Source organism: Pagrus pagrus (assembly GCF_965226575.1).
Source record: "Pagrus pagrus genome assembly, chromosome: 8".
NCBI lineage: Eukaryota > Metazoa > Chordata > Actinopteri > Spariformes > Sparidae > Pagrus > Pagrus pagrus.
In genome coordinates this window covers 15,544,633-15,565,529 of record NC_140192.1, presented here as the reverse complement: position 1 = coordinate 15,565,529, position 20,897 = coordinate 15,544,633, and the positions used below count along the sequence as shown (strand labels likewise).

Here is a 20,897-nt window from a genome sequence, read left to right as displayed (position 1 = left end):
CAGGTCATGTTGCTGCAATCTAGCCGATGAATAGACGGATTCACCAGTTTTGATCATAATCTAACTGTGGCTTGACCAAAGTTAAAACATGTGAAAAATGTTTGTAAACACAAGGTGGTATTCACAGTTATTGGGCCTCATGCAAGAACATTTTCTTATTCTTGTCCCAAACATGTCTTACTAGTTTCATTAACACTTGCAGGTACAAGAGTAACAAGCAACACAAAAAAATGAGTAGATATTATCAGATGTAGTTTCAAAATTAGGCTGATATTAAATATCAACTGTACTGGCATCAATAGAGTTTTGTAGATCAACCAGGCTAATCATAAAGTAGGCTAGATTTCATTTTTCATATTATGCAATAGCCTTGAGCTTCTCCAAAGTCGGACATAATTCTTCTGCCTCATAAAGAAATGCAATCCTTCCAAAAACAGACTTGTGTAATACTGTATCTGAGCTTGTCTCCATGGGGTTACACTCCAAATAAAAGCTTCCATGGATGCCTTTATTACAGAACAGCAATGATTTTACAAGAAAAGCAAACGTCTCACATATTTCTCCAAATGTCCGAGAAGTCATGATTATGATCATGACGGTGGACGACCATATTTAAAATCTTTAAACAACCACAACAGAGAATGGACCTTGGTGTTGGAGCGACGACAAAATGAGACTTATCACACTCGCATAGCTGTCTCTTTACCTCCAGCCAGAAACTCAATCCCATTACACAAAGCTCCCCAATCGTCTCTATTACCAAAGCAGCATAGTAAAGCAGCAAGAGCAACTCCAGCTCTCCCCCACAGTGCGGGAAGGTGAGCGCTAAAAGGAGAAGCAGTGTTACCAGACCGGCCCTGGAGAGTAGAAAACAATTGGTTGATTATTACCAACACGGAGGTACATGTGTCTCTTTGATAAGCAGAAACTCACAGAGATCCATGTTTCTGACACTGATCTGAGAAGGCGTCTAGAGTCCATTGTGGGGATAAATGCACCCTTGCTTGTATCATATCTACCTTTACCACTGAGTAATGTACTTTTTGATCTGTGCAGCAGCAAAGTTAGGCTGTATCTTCAACTATGTTTTCATATTCAACAGGACTGCACAGCATTTAAGTATATCACTCACTCTTCATCCTTCTCTGTTGTTCAAACAACTTTCCAGACAAACCCCTGTCTTGTCAGATTGTGTCATCTACATTCAGCCTCTTTGACCCCATGATCAAGTGTTCACCTTTGACCAAACACAGTCCGGATGAAATGAATCCAGGCTGTGCCACAATGTAAATCCTCCCCCTGCAAAGATGCTGTCAGCCCCGCTCCTGCAATAAATCTGCAGTAACAGACGCTAACCTCTTCATCACTGACAACGATGCATTATGGACTGCATTAATCAGAGCCTATCAGACGCATTCATAGTGGGGGGATGCTTGTCCTGCAGACTCCTCACAGGCAGAGTACGTGTGCATGCATGCTTGCTTGAGTGAGTGCATGCATTAGCGTATGTGTTTATGGACTAAACCCATATGTATGCAAATGTATGCGTGCACAATGATAAGAAAACACATATCCGGGACTATGGGTGGGTTAAGATGCTGCACCTGAATATCAAGATCATCTTAAAATCAGATTTGAAAACAAGGTGTTTTCCCTCCCTCCCTGTCACAACTCCACCAGGAAAAGAGGAAGTTCATACGCAGGAGGAATAAGGACAGATCTCGGTAAAACTCACCTCCCCAGCTCGTCTCCAATTTCATAAAACTCCTCGACATTTTCCTGGCTGAAAACAGTCATGTTGTCCGGGCACCTTCTCCCTTTTCCCCCGACCACAGGCATGTCCTCCGAAACGGCACCCCTCCGGGCTCTTCACAGCGGCACCATCCCTACCAGCAGCCTCCGGTCTGGGCAGGGCTACAGCCAACAGTCCTCCTCATGTTAGAGCCTCCAAGCCGAGTGAAAAGATCAACAGAGGTAGGAAGACAAAAAAAAACAAAAAAACATTAAGACCTCGACTGGGAAACCTGACTGCAGATGATGAGGTGGGGGGAAAAAATGGGTGTGCGTCCAGTCAACAAAAGGAGACCAAACTGACTGAGCAATGAACCTGCACCTCCAGGGCGACGTCACGACTCCTGGAGCTGATCTTTCCTCCCAGCCCCGGCTATCTCTATCATGTTCCCGGGCAGCCGTTTGAAATATTGGGCTTTAACAGCTGCCAGTTTTTTTTTAAGATGATAGTGAAATAAGCATTAGTGTGTCACCACCGGCTGGTTAGGAATGCAAATAACCCCCCTATGAAAGCTTGGTGTAGCCATGGGAAACACGCTAGCCTCCTCCTCCTCCTTTGAGTCCACCTCGAAAAATGACTGCTGAGTGGTCATATCGTTAGCCTATCTTCTGTAAATAATGACCCGAGGGCACCCGGACAGGTGTTTCACCCAGTGTAACTGTGTGCCAACAAGTCAAAACCCTAATAATAATATAACTCCCAAGCCGAACAGTTAAGGTTTTCCTGAATTAAAACCCTGTTATATTCCTCTGCAGTGTGAAATATTCAAGAATCGTGAACATTATCGTTAGCTTGTGTGTTTGAGGCGAGCGTCACTGGCTTTTTTCTCCCCTCTCCCCACATTGCTGCTAAAAACTGAGACAAATTGTATGAATACACTGTAAAGTATCTTACAGTTTTGCCGGTGTGTGTCCCCGCTGCCAAACGTAGCCGAGATTTCATGCGTTTTTGCCGGGAGCGTGTGACCCCGGTTTTGGCTCACGGAAGACAAAACGCTGCCTTGAACAGGAGAAATCAACGTTAACAATGTAAGGCAGTCTGGTCCTGGTGGTATGTTCACAGTCTGTGGGAAATGTGGGAATAAACGTTAGAGCGGCTCGAGTTCCGAGGATGTCCGCGGCTCGGGCAGTTTAAACGTGTACTGCACGACAATATCACCAGGCAATCACGTATTAAAAAATGCAAATTGTAGCTGTTCATTGGCATATCCAAACGCTGAGAAACCGGGGTTTGTTCGCCACCAGAAAATTTGGCAAAACGGTATTTTTCAACGAGGAAAGCGTAATTGCCGTATTTTTCACGTGTTTTGAATGCATCGGTGTGTCAGCTGGAGTAGCTGCTTCTCTCGCAGGAGGGCAGCAAAGCTTTCACTTTTATTGTAATCACATTTTAGCAGATTATTTGGCTATTCTATCCATAAAATATTAATTTATTTTAGGAAAAATCATAACCACAAGTCAAGAGTCAAGCCAATGTGTTCACTTTATAATGACTTAAAGCAATACTGCATGCTATATGAATAGTTTAGTATAGTAATAGTTATAGATTGCCTTTTAACATTTTAGATGAATTAGACACCTATCAGCAGTGTAAATTGTTTATTATTTCTGTCAGGGTTTTATTGTTTTTTCTGCACCTCTCTGGTCTTTTGACTGTTCAAGAATGTTGGTTCATCCTAATTGTTGATATATTTTGTCTGTAATGCAATCATCAGAATGGTAGCCATATAGTCATCTAAGGCAAGTAAGTGCACAAGCTTGACCAACTTTAAAATATGTTATTTGTTCCACAAAACACACACACTCAACAGATATTATATTGCTTTATTTCATTTGAATTTGATCCATTATTTCCTTTTACCTTAGATATTTATGCAAATAATGATGATAGAAGCCTACATGACACACAACACAAAAGAGAGTGGATGAAAAGTTTGACCAAAAGCAGAAAAGAAGAAAAAAAAATCCCAAATTTAAAATACTCAAAGTAAAAAAAACCATTTCATTTTTGCATTTTAGTCTTCAAAAGGACTAAAAAACATCTCTGTTGTGTTTTTAATAAGAGAAAGGCTTTGATGTAGAGTTTTCAGTGTTTTTTGTCAATCAACAATCCAGAGTTCTCTGTTGCAACATGCTGCAGCTGTGAGGAGTTGATCAAGTTCACATGTAGACCAACTGAGACGTCTGTGCAATCTGCATTATTCTGCATCTTTATGTGATTATAATGTACAACGTCTGTGAACATCAATGTGCTTTCAGCGTGTGTTGTAGATGTCCTATCATTAAAAACAACAAAACAACTTAAAATAAGCAAAACTATTCTGACAGTCTCTTTTGCTCTTCCTAACACAAAGTAAATTATAAACCATCATTATCTTACAATACCGGAAGCTATCAGATTTAAATTTAAAGACCACCAACCTCAGTTTGAGGTTCATATCATCCGTTTTCTGCAGCTGCCACTGAGAAAACTATAAGTGAGCTGTAAAGACGGCATATGGCCGTGGTGTTCCTTTCTTAGACAAAACATGATCATAGTTTGGTGGGAAAGAAATCCCTATCATCCCCAATGATCTCAGACTGTGAGAATAAATGACTCTCAGAGAAAACCTTCCATCCGTTTATCTTTTGGGTCATTTATAAACCCCCTTCAGAGCTGCGGGGGGCTGGAGCCAATCCCAGCATGCACTGAGAAAGAGGCAGGCTACACCCTGGTCAATTTACTGAGAAACAAACTTTACAAATTAGAGCAGGAGGCCCCTGCTGACCTCTCATTCTCTGAGACGTATTATGACTTTGATTTGTATTGTACATGCTCAGTCAAGGTGAAGTGTGAAACTGTGTAACCATCATATCTGATCGGTTCTGCTCCCCTTCAGATGGCACGCTGTAAAGATATGAGCTGTGATGTCACAGTGGCTAAGTTGCATTGTGGGTAATTTAGGTGGCAGGTTTTTGAAAGGAAGAAGAGTCCATGGAATAAAAAAGGTGACATCTCTGGTTCTGCTGTATCCATTTGGATAATTTGTTTTTGAATGCTCCATAATACTTGTTCTACAATGATTTATGTGATAAAAGCAGCGAATGTTTGAAAGTTCTGCTTGTTTAACTCAAAGACTTAATAAGTTTTTGTTAAAAAAATGTTAAGACATAGCACTACAGTGGGGAAATCACGCTAAGTAAGAGGCGTTTGCCTTGAGATAACATTTATGATTAAATTCCAGTATAAGTGTCAGTTTAGGGGCGTAAACACACCCAGCTCTGAATGGGCTGTGATGTTGAGATTCACACAGGGCTTTTGGAGCTGGAATAATTTGTCCACCCACTTCAGTGGAGGAGCTGATCCACATCATTTTGCACTTAGTAAAGAAAGCAGAAAAACTGACACCTTACAGCTGAAGAGGAAGCAAATGATATGAGTTCTGCCATGGCAGATTTTGCTCACAACCAGTGGGACAGATCGGTTTCAGCCATGCAGGTCCAGATTGAACTATCTCAACAACTACAGACATTTATGGTCCTCAGAAGACAAAACAGAGAGATACCCTAGTTTTTCTTCTGTCTGGTCAAAGTTTTCCATCATTCTGTGATCATTTGGTGATCCTATGACTTTTTATTTTTAATTCATCCAATACTTTGGCTTTAGGAACAAACATGCTTTTCCCCAGGTCTGCTGAGCTACACAGTGTCCGGATTACTGAGTCCATTTCGTCCTGTGACCTCTTGTAAATGTTTGTCCCCTCCATCAGGACCACACCAAAATTGTAAGACATAAAAACATAAGTAACATCAGAATAACAACCACACAGCGAGCTGCTACACAGGGAACAATGGATACGGCAAGTAATCCATTGTGAGGCTTTATATACAGGAGATAATATCCATTTAATGAATTCATACACAGTTATAGCTCCAACATCTTCCCTTTATGTTTTTTAGGGGTTAGTTTCTCATGTACTCTGTCTATTTTATTTCACAGGAGAGTTATAACGTGTGGGTCCCTGTCTCAGAATGTACAGCATGGTCACACAACAGATATGAAGCTACACCTTTGCACCACATTTCCTTTCATTTTAATCTTCTTTATGATCACAGATGTGCTCTTTTGGCCCTCACATAGAGCACAGCCAGAGCTTTCTAGTGATACATGGCGCTCATTTTCAGCAACAACATCATAAACAGCCTCAATGCACCAGACTGTTAGCATGATGGGCAGCGCAGAGCAGTCTCATAAATCATATTATATTACACGCAGCACATATTACTGCGTGTGCACGTGAATGGTAAACGGGACATGTGCTGTTTCAGCCGTAATAAATCCCTGCAGTTGTTGTGCTCCAGAGATTCTTTCAGTGTTACACAATGAAGGGAAACATCAGGCTGGTGTTGTGGTTTGGCAGGGATATTACAGCTGTGGTGTAAAGGATTATTACACCATCTGCTGGTCAGGACCTGCACACGTGCAGGTTTTATTAGACAAAGATTGTGCTTTATAAGTAAAAGTTCTGTCCAGTTTCTTCTTGCAAAATCTTCCATTAATAGCTCAAGTCTAAATATATTTAATTGATCTCCCTTTTACTTTAATTAAATTTATATGATTGATTTCTCCGATAATTTACTTCACATAGTAATATTACTTCACCTTTAGGATGATGTTCTGTTCCTTTGTTCAACTCAGTGAGACAGGAACATATAGTTGTATATTTTGAGAAAGTGGGCCTCCGTGCACTGATACATGAAAGCTATGCAATCGCTTGTCATTTTACACTTTTTTTGGCCATTTTGCAGGATGACTGTAACTGTAAAGTGCCATTGTTACGGCATGTTTCACTATGTGTGCGAGGCAAGCTGTTAAAGCAATTTGCCCCTAGTGGGATTAATAAAGTTGTCTGAATCTGAATCTAACATGTTGAGATTGCTTTAGTAAAGTCTAATAGAGGCTAGTTTGTCAGTCCAACTGAGCATTTTGAGTAGAATAAGTGTGGAGGTGACAAATATGTTTACATTAATACGTTTGAAGCATTCATGAAATCTAAATATATCTTCATAAATCAACATTCAGCCCTAGACGATAACTTCAGATGCACAAAGAATTAAAAAATCTTCTTCGGACTGTAAAAAAGAACAACACAGATAAGACATGTTGATCTTTTAGACGTTTTTATTGCAGTAAAAACTTTTTTAAGTAAAAAATTATACAAAATGCTTATCAGAAAGAGCAAGATTTCTTTAGTCAAGTTTGAGGAAGAGAAATTATCAAAAAATCCCTTATGTGGTTACAGTTTCAGTCTTCAGGGACGGAGATACAATGATAGTAATATATTGATAAATATCTTTTCATTAAGGCTACACTTTATTTGGACAGTACCACAGAAATACTGAAACAAAAAGACTTGCAGTACATTAGTGGGCTGTTCTGACTGTATTCTTAATGAATTTAATCTGCATTTAATTGTCAGGAAAAGCTCTGTTAGCTGATTTCTCCAAATATGCAAAATGCAACTTGCAATATGAGCTCATGTCCTCTAGCTCATGTATTTCACTTTGAGACAGTTGTGACCCAAACAAATGCATACAGGAGCCCTGCACATGTATCTGCTATTACCAACTGAGACCTGTGTGAAACAGGCCCAAGTGTAATGAAACTGGTCACATCTTGCACAAAACTAGACTAGCTATCAGACCATCGAGTGAAAAGACTGAACAAAACAAGACTTTGAGCTTAATCGAAAAAATGGACCCTTAGGCAAAGATGGAATATCAGCAAGTTTTACAAACATGCTGTTAATGTTTCCTTTGCATATTCAAGCTTTGATATATTTCCACACAGTAATTGTGCAGTAAACAACAACTGTGCTGTCAGTGGTGCAAACCAGCTTCACCACCCTGACCTCCAGCATCAGATTTAGAAACCATGAGGAAATTTAGAGGAAACCATGTCAGACAAGGCCTTGAATGAATCTTTGGTTCACCAGCAGGTTACGTGTTAGTACATTCAAATCTGGGCAACAACTGACTGAAACACACAGCGGTAACAGATGGTCAGATACAAACAATACAGTTGATTCAACAGGTTTATGATTTCAAGGCATCCATCAGTCGTCTTAATGGTTTATAATCAACTGCGGATGAAAAAAAGTTAAAAACCAATCATGGATCCATGAGATATAGGAAAGAAAAAGCTGTTAAATGATATCATTGTACAAGTATGAAAACAATTCCATCTGAACTGTTATTTAAACCTTCACACACCAGATAATAAATTAAGATCGATCCCACAGACCTACAGAAGTCATCCTCAGGTTGAAATAACAAACATGACATTTCAGAAACCTCCCGACTGTACGACTGTAGCTGCGCAAAACTGATTTCCATCAAATACTCTTGTCACAACTGTTTCTGTTTTGCACAATGCAGGAATTTTCTTTGCTTTGAATAATACGGCAGCTTCTGTGTTTCTTTTGATGGTAGGTATTATTATATATATATATGTTCAGTAAGCTGATACAAGATTGAAAGAGAAAGATGTTGGAAACAAGCCAGATAACAACAGATAATCCTACAGTGAATACAGAACTTTGAAAAAATTACAAAAGATGATGTCAATGCAGTGCTGTATCTTATAAACTGATTTTAAAATGAGATACAAATTGTAATGATTAAAAGCCCATGAGAATATTCCAAGCGGCTGTTTTTAGACCCTTTTCACACGCTTTGACTGCAGGTGTGAACGCACCAAAAACTGCACTGAACAAAAAGAACCAGCAGGTTGAGGACATGTGGACACTGTAGCGTGTGTACAGTATGATAAACCTCCCAGCACAGGAAGATGTGGTCGACTTTCCCACAGCAAACAACAACTTTTTGATTTCTGTATCAAGATTACATGTGGTTACTACACAGCTGGCGCAGTCCACATCTCTCGCTGCTTGATGAGATGAAAATGTGTAGTTGGTTTCGTTTGCCAGCAGTCGTAGACACAATCTATTGGAGAAAAATCCCTTTTCACTGGATGTAGATGTGATCTGGCTACAGCCACGTACAATACTGCCCAGATATTTCATGCTCCTATATAGCTGCACTGTAGAAAATCTGGTACCACATTGTCAGGAGGCATTCTTTATTGTTTATAAGTTATAACTCAAAGCTTTATAAAAAGCTAATAGACAGATAAATAATAAACCATCAGAAGAGCAACTTTTGGGTTGTGAGGTTGTGAAAAATCTCATTGGCTGGTTTCCTCCCACAGTCAGATTGACTGGTGACTCTGGATTGCTTGTAGGTGTGAGTGTCAACCTGTCCAGAGTTAGCCCCACCTCCCACCCAGTGCATGCTGGGACAGGATGAGTTGGTGTAGATGATGGATGGATAATGTATATCCTCCTTCAGCATAACCAGCAATCAATTTAAGAATAGTTTAATGGATGGCATATTTTGATGGATTATTGTGGTGTAACAACCCCTTTATTACTTACTTAGTATTAATAATTATTGTCTTAATTAATGTCTGCAAGCCTAGTGAGAAAAAAGCTTCATGACTTCCTAATTATCCATCAGGTCTGCTGTTAAAGGACTGTGTGTTGGTCCCACCTCACAAATTAAGTTATGCATTTTCAAAATGGAGCTTTTGCAACCCGTCAGTCCAAACATTGCTCTTGTCAATAGCTTATTTCTTATCTGAAAAGCAAAAAATGCATCATTTTCTATCTAATACTAACACTATTACTTGCAACTTATATAAGTATAAAGTATGTCTCATTGCACAGTGGTACCGAAGATTGTAATTAAATGCCCTTGTCTGACTTTAAATCCAAAGAATCCGCTTCACAGACTCATCTTCGGCCAAACGACGACTCTGGAGATTTTCTTCATTTTCCCAAATGAATTTAGGTTGCATAAAATTCTTTAAGCACGCAGAAAGTGGTGGAACAAAACACACAAACGTCCAACAAAAGCCAGATGGGCCCAGAATGCTGAATCTTGCTGCAAAAAAAAAACATGTTTTCTTGCTCTTCTGCTCCCCCGAGCAACTGAGAAGACAACTGCCGGGAGCGACACACTCATGATCTCCTGAACATTCAGTGATCTCCCACTGCCATGTGCTGAAGTGCTAACTGCTTGTACAGCTTTGAAGAAAGGGAAATATAATGCTTTAAAACAAACACTTTAAGTACAAATTTGAAAGATTCTTCATCAAAATGGCTTTGCTGGTTATATCCTCTGTGCAAAGCCTGCTGTGCATCTGGACTCCCAGAGTGAAGAACATCTGGGCAGTCTGTAAACATGATGACACTTTGTCATTCTGTGGTAGCTCCTGTTTGAAGATGAATCACCCTGTAACTGTTTCTAGTGTCAGAAAGACTTCATTAGTCAAACCTCTCATGTGTTGCCTCTGCATGAGGCATGTTTTACATGAACACTCACAATCTGAGGAAAGTATCCGATCAGAAGTGGCTCCACATTTTGCTGTAGTTCCCTTTGAAAAAATATTACAAAATACAAGGCTCATGCATTTTTCAACCCTTGTCTGAGGTTACTGAGCAGATGAGAGATGGATCATGAAAAATCGTCGACATGAAGTTCCTCATGGTAACAAAAGAAAAAATGAGAGCCTCAAACACCTCTGACTGCCAGCAGCATGCAGCTGTCCAGTTGGCATTATTTCTTCTTCCGTCAGAGGGCAGGATCTCTGATAGTCCTGTACATCTGCAGCGATGTCACCTCCACATCCGGGACCTTGGCAGTCTGGGGGCGTCCCGTCGGGCTGTACCCAGCCGATCGTCCCATGGGACTGAAGCCCGTGGTGGTGCGACCCACGTGGGTGAAACCTGAAGATCGCGACACAGCGGGACGCCGCAGGAACCGGCCCGATGTCACCAGGTCCCCGTAGCCCTGCGCGTGCGAGAAGGCGTAGCCTGAACGGCGGGAGCTGGTGCGGCGGATGCGGGTTCGTCGAGTTGGAGGAGGAGGTGTCGCTTTGGCCTGTCTCACCTTGAACATCACCTGAAAGTTTAGGCAAATTGTAACAAAGTCAACATGTTGGATAGAGACATACTTATCCAAACAGTTGCTGACTCTTACTTCTATTTGGTGGAAAATCATGCAACATGCAAATGTTTTACTTCAGTTCTCATAATTTTGGGGTTTTAGGGGACGTAAACAGGGAGTATAATGTTGCCATGGAGTAAGTTTTTGAGGCTGTATGGCAAATTGGCACAATTAACAACATGCCGAATTATCAATTAGCAGTTCCTGTTTGCAATGTACTCACAGATGTACAGTCAGCTATGACTGGATCACTTTGATACTGAAGAAAAGTTGCAAATGTAAAAAGGAGCGTCTTTTTTCTATGCTTGCTAAACACATTAATGAAAGTTAATTAGCAATAAATGGAGATAAGGATATCCTCAAAAAGCAAGATTAACTGTCTTGAAAAATCCAAAAAGGGAGGTGTGAGTTTTCAAAGCAGTTAATTCGTTACAACTGCAGCTGTGTCTTAGCAAGCGTGCATATTAAGTCTACGGTAGGAGAGCTCCATCTGTACCTTGTCATTGATGCTGGGGCAGAGCTGAATCAACAGGAAGCGGTAGGTAACCACAGGAAGGACACACAGGATTGAGGTGAGGAGGATCGTCAGCCAGATGTTGGGCTGGTTCAGAGAGTTTCGGGCTGTTCCTGGACAAACACAAACACATACACATTTTAAACAAATGGGTGGCACAGTTTCACCTTAACGACTGACTGCTGCTAACTGTAGCTACCATTAGCTAGTTAGCTCAGTTAGCCATGCAGCCAGCAGTCCAGGCTGAGGGTTAGGAGTACAGGGTGGTGTGTTGATGTTTACTGCACTAGCAAAGGAGCCTTGGACCAGGGTGAGCCCGGACTAGCTGGTTAGCTTGCTAACTTCAGGTGAGAGTTTTCAACTAAAATTCTTACATATTGCACCTGAAATACTCTGATGATACTATCCAAAACAGGAGTGGTTGGCCTACTGCTCACACTGCAGAGATCCAAGCCAGCTTTGGTGTTTAGTTTAGTTATAAACCAGATATTTTGCCTGTGCAAACATACCAGACACAATTCAGACACTGAACCGGGCAGAATGATTCAACTTGTTTGAATGATACTGCCACCTTTACACTGGAAGAGCCTTGTGTAAAGAAATGAACAAAGCTTTCCTTCAGAGCCGACATGCTTATCAGCGACAGAAATATGGAAATGCTCACAGAATTTCAGTGACCTTCACTGACCCAGTGGTGCGTGTGTTTGGTGAGCTGACGAGTTTAGCGCTCACCTATGAAAGGGAAGGCCTTCGGCAACGTGAGAAACATGCCGTTACTGTACATGGTGAATGTGACAGTGAAGTACATGGCCAAGCTGCCCAACACGAAGAAAGTGTTCACCGCCGTCCAGTAAGACATCTCCAACCCCAACTATGGACACACAGAGAAAACACGTTATTCTTTTTATTCTAAAGCTGAAAAATGCAAAAGACACGATAATCCGAAAAGAAAAGGTTTCCCCATGCCTGGATGCTGACGGCAAACAGCAGACATGTCTGGGTGAGGAGGGCGAAGGACTGGTAGTCAGCGACGTCCTTCCCGTCGTCCCTCACGGTGTCGTACATGGCTGCGTAGGGGATGAAGAAGAGCACCATGGAGCTGTAGCCACTGTGGAGGGCACACTTGAAGAAGGCCTTCTTGCTGAAGTAGAGGTTGAGTTGACCGGGAACATAGAGCTGAGGATGCTGGAAGCTCCATACGTCGTTCACATCCTGACCACCAGGGAGAGACAAAGATGTGAGGTCCTAGTGTGAGTGTGTTCATGTTTCCTGTTTGTATGCTTAAACACCTTGAGCCTAAAGTATTTGTAAGCACATGAAGAGCATATAAAATATGTCTTGATTTAAATTAAAGGAGCACTATGTAGTTTTGGGGAAGAACTTTTAATCAGAAGAGAAAGATCTTCATTGCCTAAACAAACTAAATAACAGACTCTTTGTTTTCATGACTGAATAACTAAACTGACCTTAAAGGACAACTACGGAGGGCCTAAAGGGCCACGCATTCATACATTTTATTTATTCCCTTTTCCCGAGATAACGGGATAATTTTCTCGAGATCTTGAGATAATGAAACTTTGTTTTCCCGAGATAGCAATATAATTCATTCGAGGAGAAAGATTTTGGTTTTTAACCGGTTTTCACCAGAGAAAATAAAGCCTCTTCCTGTTTTGGTTGCACATTGGCAGACTCATTCCTTCGTTCTGTGATGCGAGCTTCATTTTTGTTGAAAATATTGAGCCCCATGAGCACGCCGGATAGCATTGTGGAGGTGAGGCTTATAAGGGAACCGATCCACACTTGACTGGTGTCATTTTTCTACAGCCATTACATCTATTCAAGTTCAAGCAGCATTTTCACTGAAGGACTGTTTTTCCAGTGTGATATTAATACTTATTAATATAATATAATAATATTAATACTACTAACGATCTGAATACTTCCTCCACCACTGTTAAAAGGTGATCATATAAACTTTATTATCAAATCTGTCACCTCGTTCATCCTCTGGCACAAACACACACGAGATCATACACACATCACATAGTTACCTGATCAAACAGGCTCATCCCCAGGACAGGTAGTGCTGTGTACATCAGGTTGTAGAGTGTTATGAACCACTCATCGTACACCGTCTGAAAAGCAAAATCAAACGCAGAAAAACTCTTTAAACAACTTCTGTAGTGCAGACATTTAATACCATTATATTAATATTATAACAGCTTGAAGCATTTTATTCATGATGTCTTATTATTAATCTGGTTATTAAATTCTGCGCTGGTTTATGCATCTTTAATTAGATCTTTACCTGAATTTATGTTTGTACATTAAGTAGCTTTTTACCTTTGCATAACAGCTTCTAAATCATGTTGATGGTGCACATTATAAACTAGCCTCTTCATTCCTTTATTTATGCAGCTTTATTTTCCAAGTTGCACCCTTTGTCTTATTATGAATTGCAGCACTTTTCATGTTTTTAGGCATCCTAGTGTGTTTTTCTGTGCTGATGTTTCATGTGTTCACGTAACCTGGTTCCAGACTTCTCATTACGCCTGGTGTTTGGACAAACAACCGAGTCAATCAGAGCAGAACGGACCCCTCCGCCCACCCACAACTGTCAGCTGTCCACCCTCCTCCCTCCCTCCATCTTACTTGACGCTCTCACCTGTGCAGAGAAGCCGCAGAAGAAGGCGTACCAGAAGTGGACGAAGGTGAAGGTGAAGTTCTTGTAGAAGAAGTAGCGCAGGAACTTGCACATGCGCAGGTAGGACCAGCGGCCGTGCACCAGCAGGAGGCGTTCAAGGAAGCGGAACTGGGCGAAGGTGTAGTCGCTGGACAGCACGGCCTGCATCCCCTCCTGACCCGAGATGCCCACGCCTATATGTGCCGCTGGGTGGACAAATAGAGGGAGAAGAAAGAGGTGTTTGAATTTCTCTGTAGCCAAAAACAGCTAAAGAGAAGTGTATCTTTCCTATTTGTGAAGAGTTTTTGAGGCATTTTTCTGGTCGTAGGTTTCAATCAATTTTTGGCCACAGGAGGGCAGAGACACACCAAAAACAGCTGAGAGACACTCACCATGACATCTGCATATTAAACTGTTATGGCTAACATATTATCATACCAGGCATGCAACTAATGCTTATTTTCATCCTCGATTAATCTGTAGTTTATTTTCTTGATTAATTGAGCAAATGAAAAAAAAAGAAAATCCTGAGTTGATGTCTTCGAATTGCTTGTTTTGCTATAGCAAAGATTTACAATCAGCAGGAAAAAAGCAGCGAATCCTCACACCTGAGGTGCTGGAAAGCGGATGCTTGTCTGTTTGCAAGATGTCCGAAACCATTAATCGATTTTCAATGCATAGTAGTTGCTAATTAATTTTATGACGATCTACTCATCTACTAATCAACTCTTCATGTCATCTCTGGTCAGCGTCTCAAAGCTTTTTTGATGGAAAACAATGACCTAAAAGATCACTTGCAATCTTCAGCAAGCAACCGATTTTTTTGGGAAAGTGTCATTTCTGCTTGTCTGTGTATCCTCCCATGCAACTTTTCGATGTAAACACCATCATCTTGAACGTCTACACATAAAGCTTTCCGTCGCCCTGCTGATACCTTTGATCATGCTGACATCGTTGGCCCCATCTCCGATGGCCAGTGTGGTCGCCTGCTTGTACTTCTTGACCAGCTCGACCACCTGAGCCTTCTGCAGAGGAGTGACCCTGCAGCAGATCACTGCCTTACACATACACGCCGTCTTCAGGAACTCCAGCTCCGTGCTGCTTTCGAGGGCGTAGGCCTGAGAGAGCATGGGGAAATAAGAGAGAGCAACAGCTGAGAATTTTAAAACTTAGCTGTGTTCAGAGATCAAATATGATTGTTCACGAAACAAATTAAAATTATGGCACTGATGATGCCATCATGTGATTGATTTGGCAAAGGTTGGGTTACTTTTTTTTTATCAAATATGTCAAATAAAACCTTTCCGCACAAAATAAAGGTTAGTTGCATATATTATATTCCTTAGTGGATTTTTGGGTTCTTCATGCAATCGAAAAAAATAACTTTTTCCCTCATGAATTTAAATAATAAGCAAGAAAAGTCACAAAGGGCAGGTAAAGGTGCAATATGTAAGCATTAAGGATAAGAAGACAAATAGGGGGCAGCATATCTTCAGAGTGACCGCTAACTGCTGCTAACTGTAGCTGCTGTTAGCTTAGTTAACCTTACAGACAGCGGTTGTTTTGCAGACCCTTCTCGGACTGGGAGCTCAGAGCATTGGGGGATGGTTTGTTTATTATCGGACTATAGTGGCTAAGTGGCTAGTGGCTAGCTGGTTAGCATGCTAACTTCAATAAATATCCGTGCAACACAATACATAGGCTTTTTGAATGCTTTAACAAAAAATCTAGCACATTGCAACTTTAACACAGGGCATTGTAATGATGAAACTCCTTATCGTACCAGGCTGTGCCCGTTGATAACCAGGCCGTACTCTCCGTTCGCCACCTCGTCTGTGACCACTTTCACACTTTTACCCAGAGTCCTCTCTGACAGAAACACTGAATCTTCCACCACGTCAGGTTTCATGGAGGTCCGCGCATTTCTGCTCCGCAAGAGAATAAAACATTATTGGAGGCATGAAGACGTTTCATAATCAGCGTGTGAAAACGACAACTGCTCAGTTGCTCAGTCGGAATTTGAATTATCATTATCAAAACTCCCTCTGACCTCAGCTCCTGTCTGACATCCTCAGACGAGTTGCCCGAGACGATGAAGACGTCGTTCATTTCCTCCCGCAGCAAGTTGCATGAGTAACCGATGTTTTCTGCAGTTTCTGCAACACAACAACGTCAACACAATATCAGTAAGCAGGCAGTAACACAGAGGTGTGCTACGCAGTGAGGTTATGTGAATAGGGGTGCTGCAGCAGTATGAGAAAAATCATGAGTTTCTTGAGCTTTAAAACATGGAAACATTTTCTAATAAAAACCCAAAATTAAAGAATGAGCCAGAAAATGAGCTTAACATAGGACGTTTAACTTCTATGTTTTGTACCTTGCTTGTCACCAGTCAAAACCCAGATTTTGATGTCGGCTTTGGACAGCTGCTCAATCGTGTGAGGTACTCCGTCTTGCAACTTGTCTTCTATGGCTGTTGCTCCAAGCAGCTGCACACACACATTCAGACACATAATCAACACGTCATACACTTGGCAAATACTTAGTTAAGCTTTTACTGCGTGAGCTTTACTGAAACATGACTTTTCCCCCTTGTTTTCCTACCAGCAGATCCTTCTCTATCTCCTCGTACAGCTGGTCCAGTTTGCTCTCTCGGTCGTCCATCTCCGTGCTGGCCTCATGGTGGCGCTGTTTCCACTGGTTGAAATACTCCTCATCCAGATCCTTATAGGCCAGGGCCAGAGTCCGTAGGCCCTCCCCCGCGAACTCCTGCAGGTTGGCATGAACATACTTTTACGGGTGAACACTGCACATGTAGGTACACACGTATAAATACAACAAACAAATCCTGGAAGAACCAACAGACACATAAGCTGAGGGTATTTATAATTTATAAAAAAATAATTTATTTATAAACAGAAGGAAAAGCTGTTGTATCCTAATTACATAATCCCATTCCATGTATTCTGTTTATCCCAGAGCATGTTTGTAACATGTATTGAAAGTTTTATGTCTTCAGTAGAAATCAATGATCTTAGGGCCGACTGTCACAGACTTTTAGAGTAGGGAAGTTGTAAAGTACTTGTTGGTTTGGATCATCTTTAAAGATCAAACCTCTTTGTCTTTGTTTTTCATAAAATAATTTGAGGCAATTCAAAAGTGCTAAACAATTGAAGTCCAAGCACGCAAATTCAATAATTTATGCTTCAAGGACAGCAAGAATGTTTTTGGACGACCTCTTTGTGGATTTCATCCAACTTTATGTTTATAGCTGGATGGAGTACATTCACATGGGGATGAAATTTATTTGTATAAACACCCACAAACACACTTGACACATGATGAAAGACCAGGCACACACGCACACAAACATCCAGCAAAAAAAGAAAAAAAGCAGGAAAAGAATCAGAAGAATTAAGATTATGAATGGAAACCAAATCTTAAAAATGTTTTTTCTTCTCTTTCTGTGTAATGAGCAGACAGAGGAATATTACTGACGTTAAGGTGCTCTGTGGTGACGTCCATCAGCTTGCTGCAGGACTGATGCAGCCTCTCATAGATGATCGTGTCTGCACCTTTACAGTAGAGAGAGAGCTTCCCCTCTGGACTGCGTACTGTATGCACAAATAGACAAAAACACACACAGACTGCACATGAGAGCAAATATTCGTTTCACACAAAATAGGAACCTTCACGAATAATCCATTTTCAGTGGATTTTGTACCTATGACGGACATCCTCTTGCGGACGTTGTTGAAATCCAGGATGGCGAGGAGCTCATAGCTGCGCTGCTGTCCCATCTCCATGATGGATACGCTGTCTGGTGTACGGGAGCGGAAGACAAATCCAAAGTTTCTGGCCGCCGTTACCAACGCTCCCTCATCTGGAGACTGGGCCTGGTAGAAAATCTCTCCTGAAAGTGCAAAAAGGTAATTTTATTTGTTATTATTATTATTACTGCGACTGATTAGTTCTCAAACTTTTACTGTTGCTGAAATGAGATTTGCATTTATCTATTGACTCTTTTCAATTAGACAGAGGCTGTTTTTCACTTGCTCAAACAGAGACACCTCGTCCCTCCTCACCTTCTTTCTTCTCCTCGGCCATGACGGTGTGGCAGAGCGCCAGCAGCCTGAAGAAGGCGTGGACCTCTGGGTTCTCCAGCTTCACCGCCTCCACCAGGGCGTGGTCATGGAAGATGAAGCGTGGGTCGGCCAGCGGGTTGAAAGAGAAGTCCACTGTGTCTGTGTGCTGTTGAGCGAGAGAGAGAAAATTAAATCAAGCCTTTTTACCCTCCTATTTTTTGGTTGAATAACTGTAGTGTTGATTTAATCCGTGGATTGTACACTGTTGTACACAGAAAGGGAAGCTGTTGAAAAAAATGCAAAACATAATGCTATTTACTGAATATACACCACCAAAGTTCAACTCACCTCACTTATTTCCAGTCTTTGACCTGTGTAATCATACACATCCCCTGAAAAGAACAAAAAACAAATGAAACTCATGCTTGATGTGCATTCAAACACACAATAAACCAGTCAGGTACAGCCCGGGCTGCTGACCCAAAGCATCAGTATTGGACGACCGTGGAAAGAGACTCAACAAACGACTATCTTTCCCCAGGAAGTTACATTTTGTTGCTTTAAACGTGAACTGGAAACAGTCACAGGGTTCCTGCCTGATGATCTCAGGGGACAGCAGTTCAGATACATATTCTGGGGCCAGGCCATGAAAGGCTTTAAGAGTAAAAAGTAAAATCTTAAAATAAAACAAATCAGGTCATTAAAATTGGATTAATGTGGTCTCTTTTCCTGGTTTTTGTCAGGAGTCTGGCTGCCATGTTTTGCAATATTCCCAGAGGAGCTCCTCATAAAGAGATCATGAGCCCTGAGTGTTCACAAACATAAGGATAGCTCCCTCTTCGCTATTTTTAAGGCTACAAAAAAAACCTATTGCCTGTATTTGGATCTTAGAATTAACCCCTCGTCTCTGCCTGTATTCAGATACACTGAGGTCGTTTGAACCAGCTTCAGAGCTGCGGGTTAATGTCTTCAATCTTACCATAAGATTTGCCGTTGATGGAGCACTTGTTAAAGATCATGATGTTCTGTGTGAGCGTCCCTGTTTTGTCACTGAAGATGTACTTGATTTGGCCGAGTTCCTCGTTCAGTGTGGTGGTGCGCGCCTCGGCGGGGGTGTCTTTCCGTGCGTAGTACATCTTCCTGTCCCAGTCGATGTAGAAGCTGTTCCCCAGCCGGATGATCTCCACACTGCCCACAGATGTAGATACAGGAATTGACAAGAAGCAGATATAATCTCATAAAACACCCACATTTTGTTTCCAATTAAACTAATAGCCTTTCGACGCACGTTGTTACCTAACATAGAGAGAGATGGGCACCACAGTGTTGAGGATGATGACGTACGACCAGAATGTGAGGAAGGCAGAGAAGGCAGCACCGTTGTCATCTTGTCTGGGCAGGAAGACTGTGAACTGTGAGCCTTCGTTCAGCTCCCAGACGTAGTTTCCTATTGCCAGGATGATGCACATGAAGGCCAGGAAGACAAAAATCTGCATGGAAAGGGAGTAACAAAAGGTGAGCTGATACAGAAACGGGAACAAATTCTCAAGAATGACTGAAAGCTGAGCCCCAGATAAAGGTACTGGTGGGGAGGGAGGTAATGACTGGTCCAGGTTTGGTTGTGTATACACTGTGGGTCTCTCCAGTTATTTCCAGTCTGGAGGTCCGACAGCACACTAGACTCACAAATCTCCATTCAGTCTAAGCAGCTCTGATCAAATATGGATCAAAATTCTGTTGCTGAATAACCAACTTCTCACCTTCTTAAAGGAGACCTATCATGCTTTTTCATTTTTTTCTATCCTTCAGTGTTTTATGCATATATGTTCTTGAAGTTGAAAAGGTAAAAGTCTGCACGAACAGAAGCTCCTCTCTCCCACAGAAAACATTGCTCCTGAAACGCCTCGTCAGTAGTCCCGCCTTTAACTCCTGTACTCATGCCTAGCAACTAGTTTCGCACGTAAGAATTAATTAAACGCAGCTGCTCTGTTGTTGTTAGCGGTGCTGGCTCAGGCGTGTGTGAGCTGACCAATCAGAAGAGACTGGGCATTCAGGAGGCGGGCCTTAAAGAGACAGGAGCTAAAACAGAGCGTTTCAGACAGAGCAGCAGCAGCGGTGGACAGTATGAGGAAACTGATGTGTTTTTTGAGCATGTACACCGATTCTAGTAGTAATCCAAAATAAAATTATGAACCTAAAAATGAGCATAATATGTCTCCTTTAATGGCAACCCAATCAACTGATGAACTGAAAATTAGCGGCAAAATGATCAACACCTTCAATCACGAAATAATTAACTGTCGGCCATCCAGAGAGAAAAAAGGCTGATTCATTTGAGAACTCACACAAATGACGAGGAAGTTCATCAGACGGTCTATACTGGTCCTCTTGAATGTGGTCTTCCCACAGTTCTGCATCAGCTTCGTCTCTGGACCTGATGAAGAGGAACAGAAACATGTTGACCTCATATCAAAACTGTGAATTTGTGCTTGAGTTTTGTTTTTCGTATCCCTCCCTCAAGGTTTACAGTTTCCACTAGTTCCCCATTAACACGTGTCCTTCCCACCTCCGAACAGCACCAGTCCAAAGCACCACTCGGTATTCCTCAGGGTGCAGCCACGCAGCAGGATCTTCTCGTTGTCCAGTGGGTATTTCTGCCCGGCGTAGGTTAGCGTTCCCGTGAAGCGGTCCAGGCGGTTGTTGGGGGGTTCGCAGCGTACCTCGCCTTGAGGGAGAGAGAGGTGACACAGCAGGTTTGAGGTTGTGCTCAGAATGA

General features: G+C 41.8%; 3 protein-coding genes across 3 annotated transcripts in view; all 3 read right to left on the bottom strand.

Moving 5' to 3' along the window:
* The window catches only part of dapk1 (death-associated protein kinase 1), a 75,367-nt gene extending 72,533 nt beyond the window's left edge, over positions 1-2,834 (bottom strand). Inside the window, exons 1-2 of the mRNA XM_084360553.1 lie at positions 2,687-2,834; positions 1,736-1,945 (exon numbers count right to left, since the gene is read on the bottom strand). Of these exons, the coding sequence (XP_084216679.1) occupies positions 1,736-1,839 (104 nt within the window). The 5' untranslated portion in view covers positions 1,840-1,945; positions 2,687-2,834. The remainder of the gene's footprint in view (positions 1-1,735; positions 1,946-2,686) is intronic.
* A 4,100-nt stretch (positions 2,835-6,934) lies between these two features.
* Positions 6,935-12,220, bottom strand: LOC311262009 (putative phospholipid-transporting ATPase IM). Its single transcript, XM_084361106.1, has 3 exons — positions 12,086-12,220; positions 11,336-11,466; positions 6,935-10,794 (listed from the first exon to the last, which is right to left on the bottom strand). The coding sequence occupies exons 1-3, from the start codon at positions 12,210-12,212 to the stop codon at positions 10,465-10,467; spliced, it is 588 nt and encodes a 195-aa protein (XP_084217232.1). The 5' UTR covers positions 12,213-12,220; the 3' UTR covers positions 6,935-10,464.
* Positions 12,221-12,262: 42 nt separating this feature from the next.
* The window catches only part of LOC311261887 (phospholipid-transporting ATPase ID-like), a gene marked incomplete at its 3' end in the record, with an annotated part of 32,773 nt that continues 24,138 nt past the window's right edge, over positions 12,263-20,897 (bottom strand). The window contains exons 10-26 of the mRNA XM_084360900.1: positions 20,688-20,846; positions 20,467-20,555; positions 19,418-19,611; positions 19,101-19,309; positions 18,470-18,513; positions 18,122-18,287; positions 17,761-17,949; positions 17,535-17,650; positions 16,641-16,805; positions 16,414-16,525; positions 16,087-16,192; positions 15,820-15,961; positions 14,971-15,154; positions 14,019-14,242; positions 13,405-13,488; positions 12,320-12,565; positions 12,263-12,268 (exon numbers count right to left, since the gene is read on the bottom strand). Coding sequence (XP_084217026.1) covers positions 12,263-12,268; positions 12,320-12,565; positions 13,405-13,488; positions 14,019-14,242; positions 14,971-15,154; positions 15,820-15,961; positions 16,087-16,192; positions 16,414-16,525; positions 16,641-16,805; positions 17,535-17,650; positions 17,761-17,949; positions 18,122-18,287; positions 18,470-18,513; positions 19,101-19,309; positions 19,418-19,611; positions 20,467-20,555; positions 20,688-20,846 — 2,435 coding nt within the window. The remainder of the gene's footprint in view (positions 12,269-12,319; positions 12,566-13,404; positions 13,489-14,018; positions 14,243-14,970; positions 15,155-15,819; positions 15,962-16,086; positions 16,193-16,413; positions 16,526-16,640; positions 16,806-17,534; positions 17,651-17,760; positions 17,950-18,121; positions 18,288-18,469; positions 18,514-19,100; positions 19,310-19,417; positions 19,612-20,466; positions 20,556-20,687; positions 20,847-20,897) is intronic.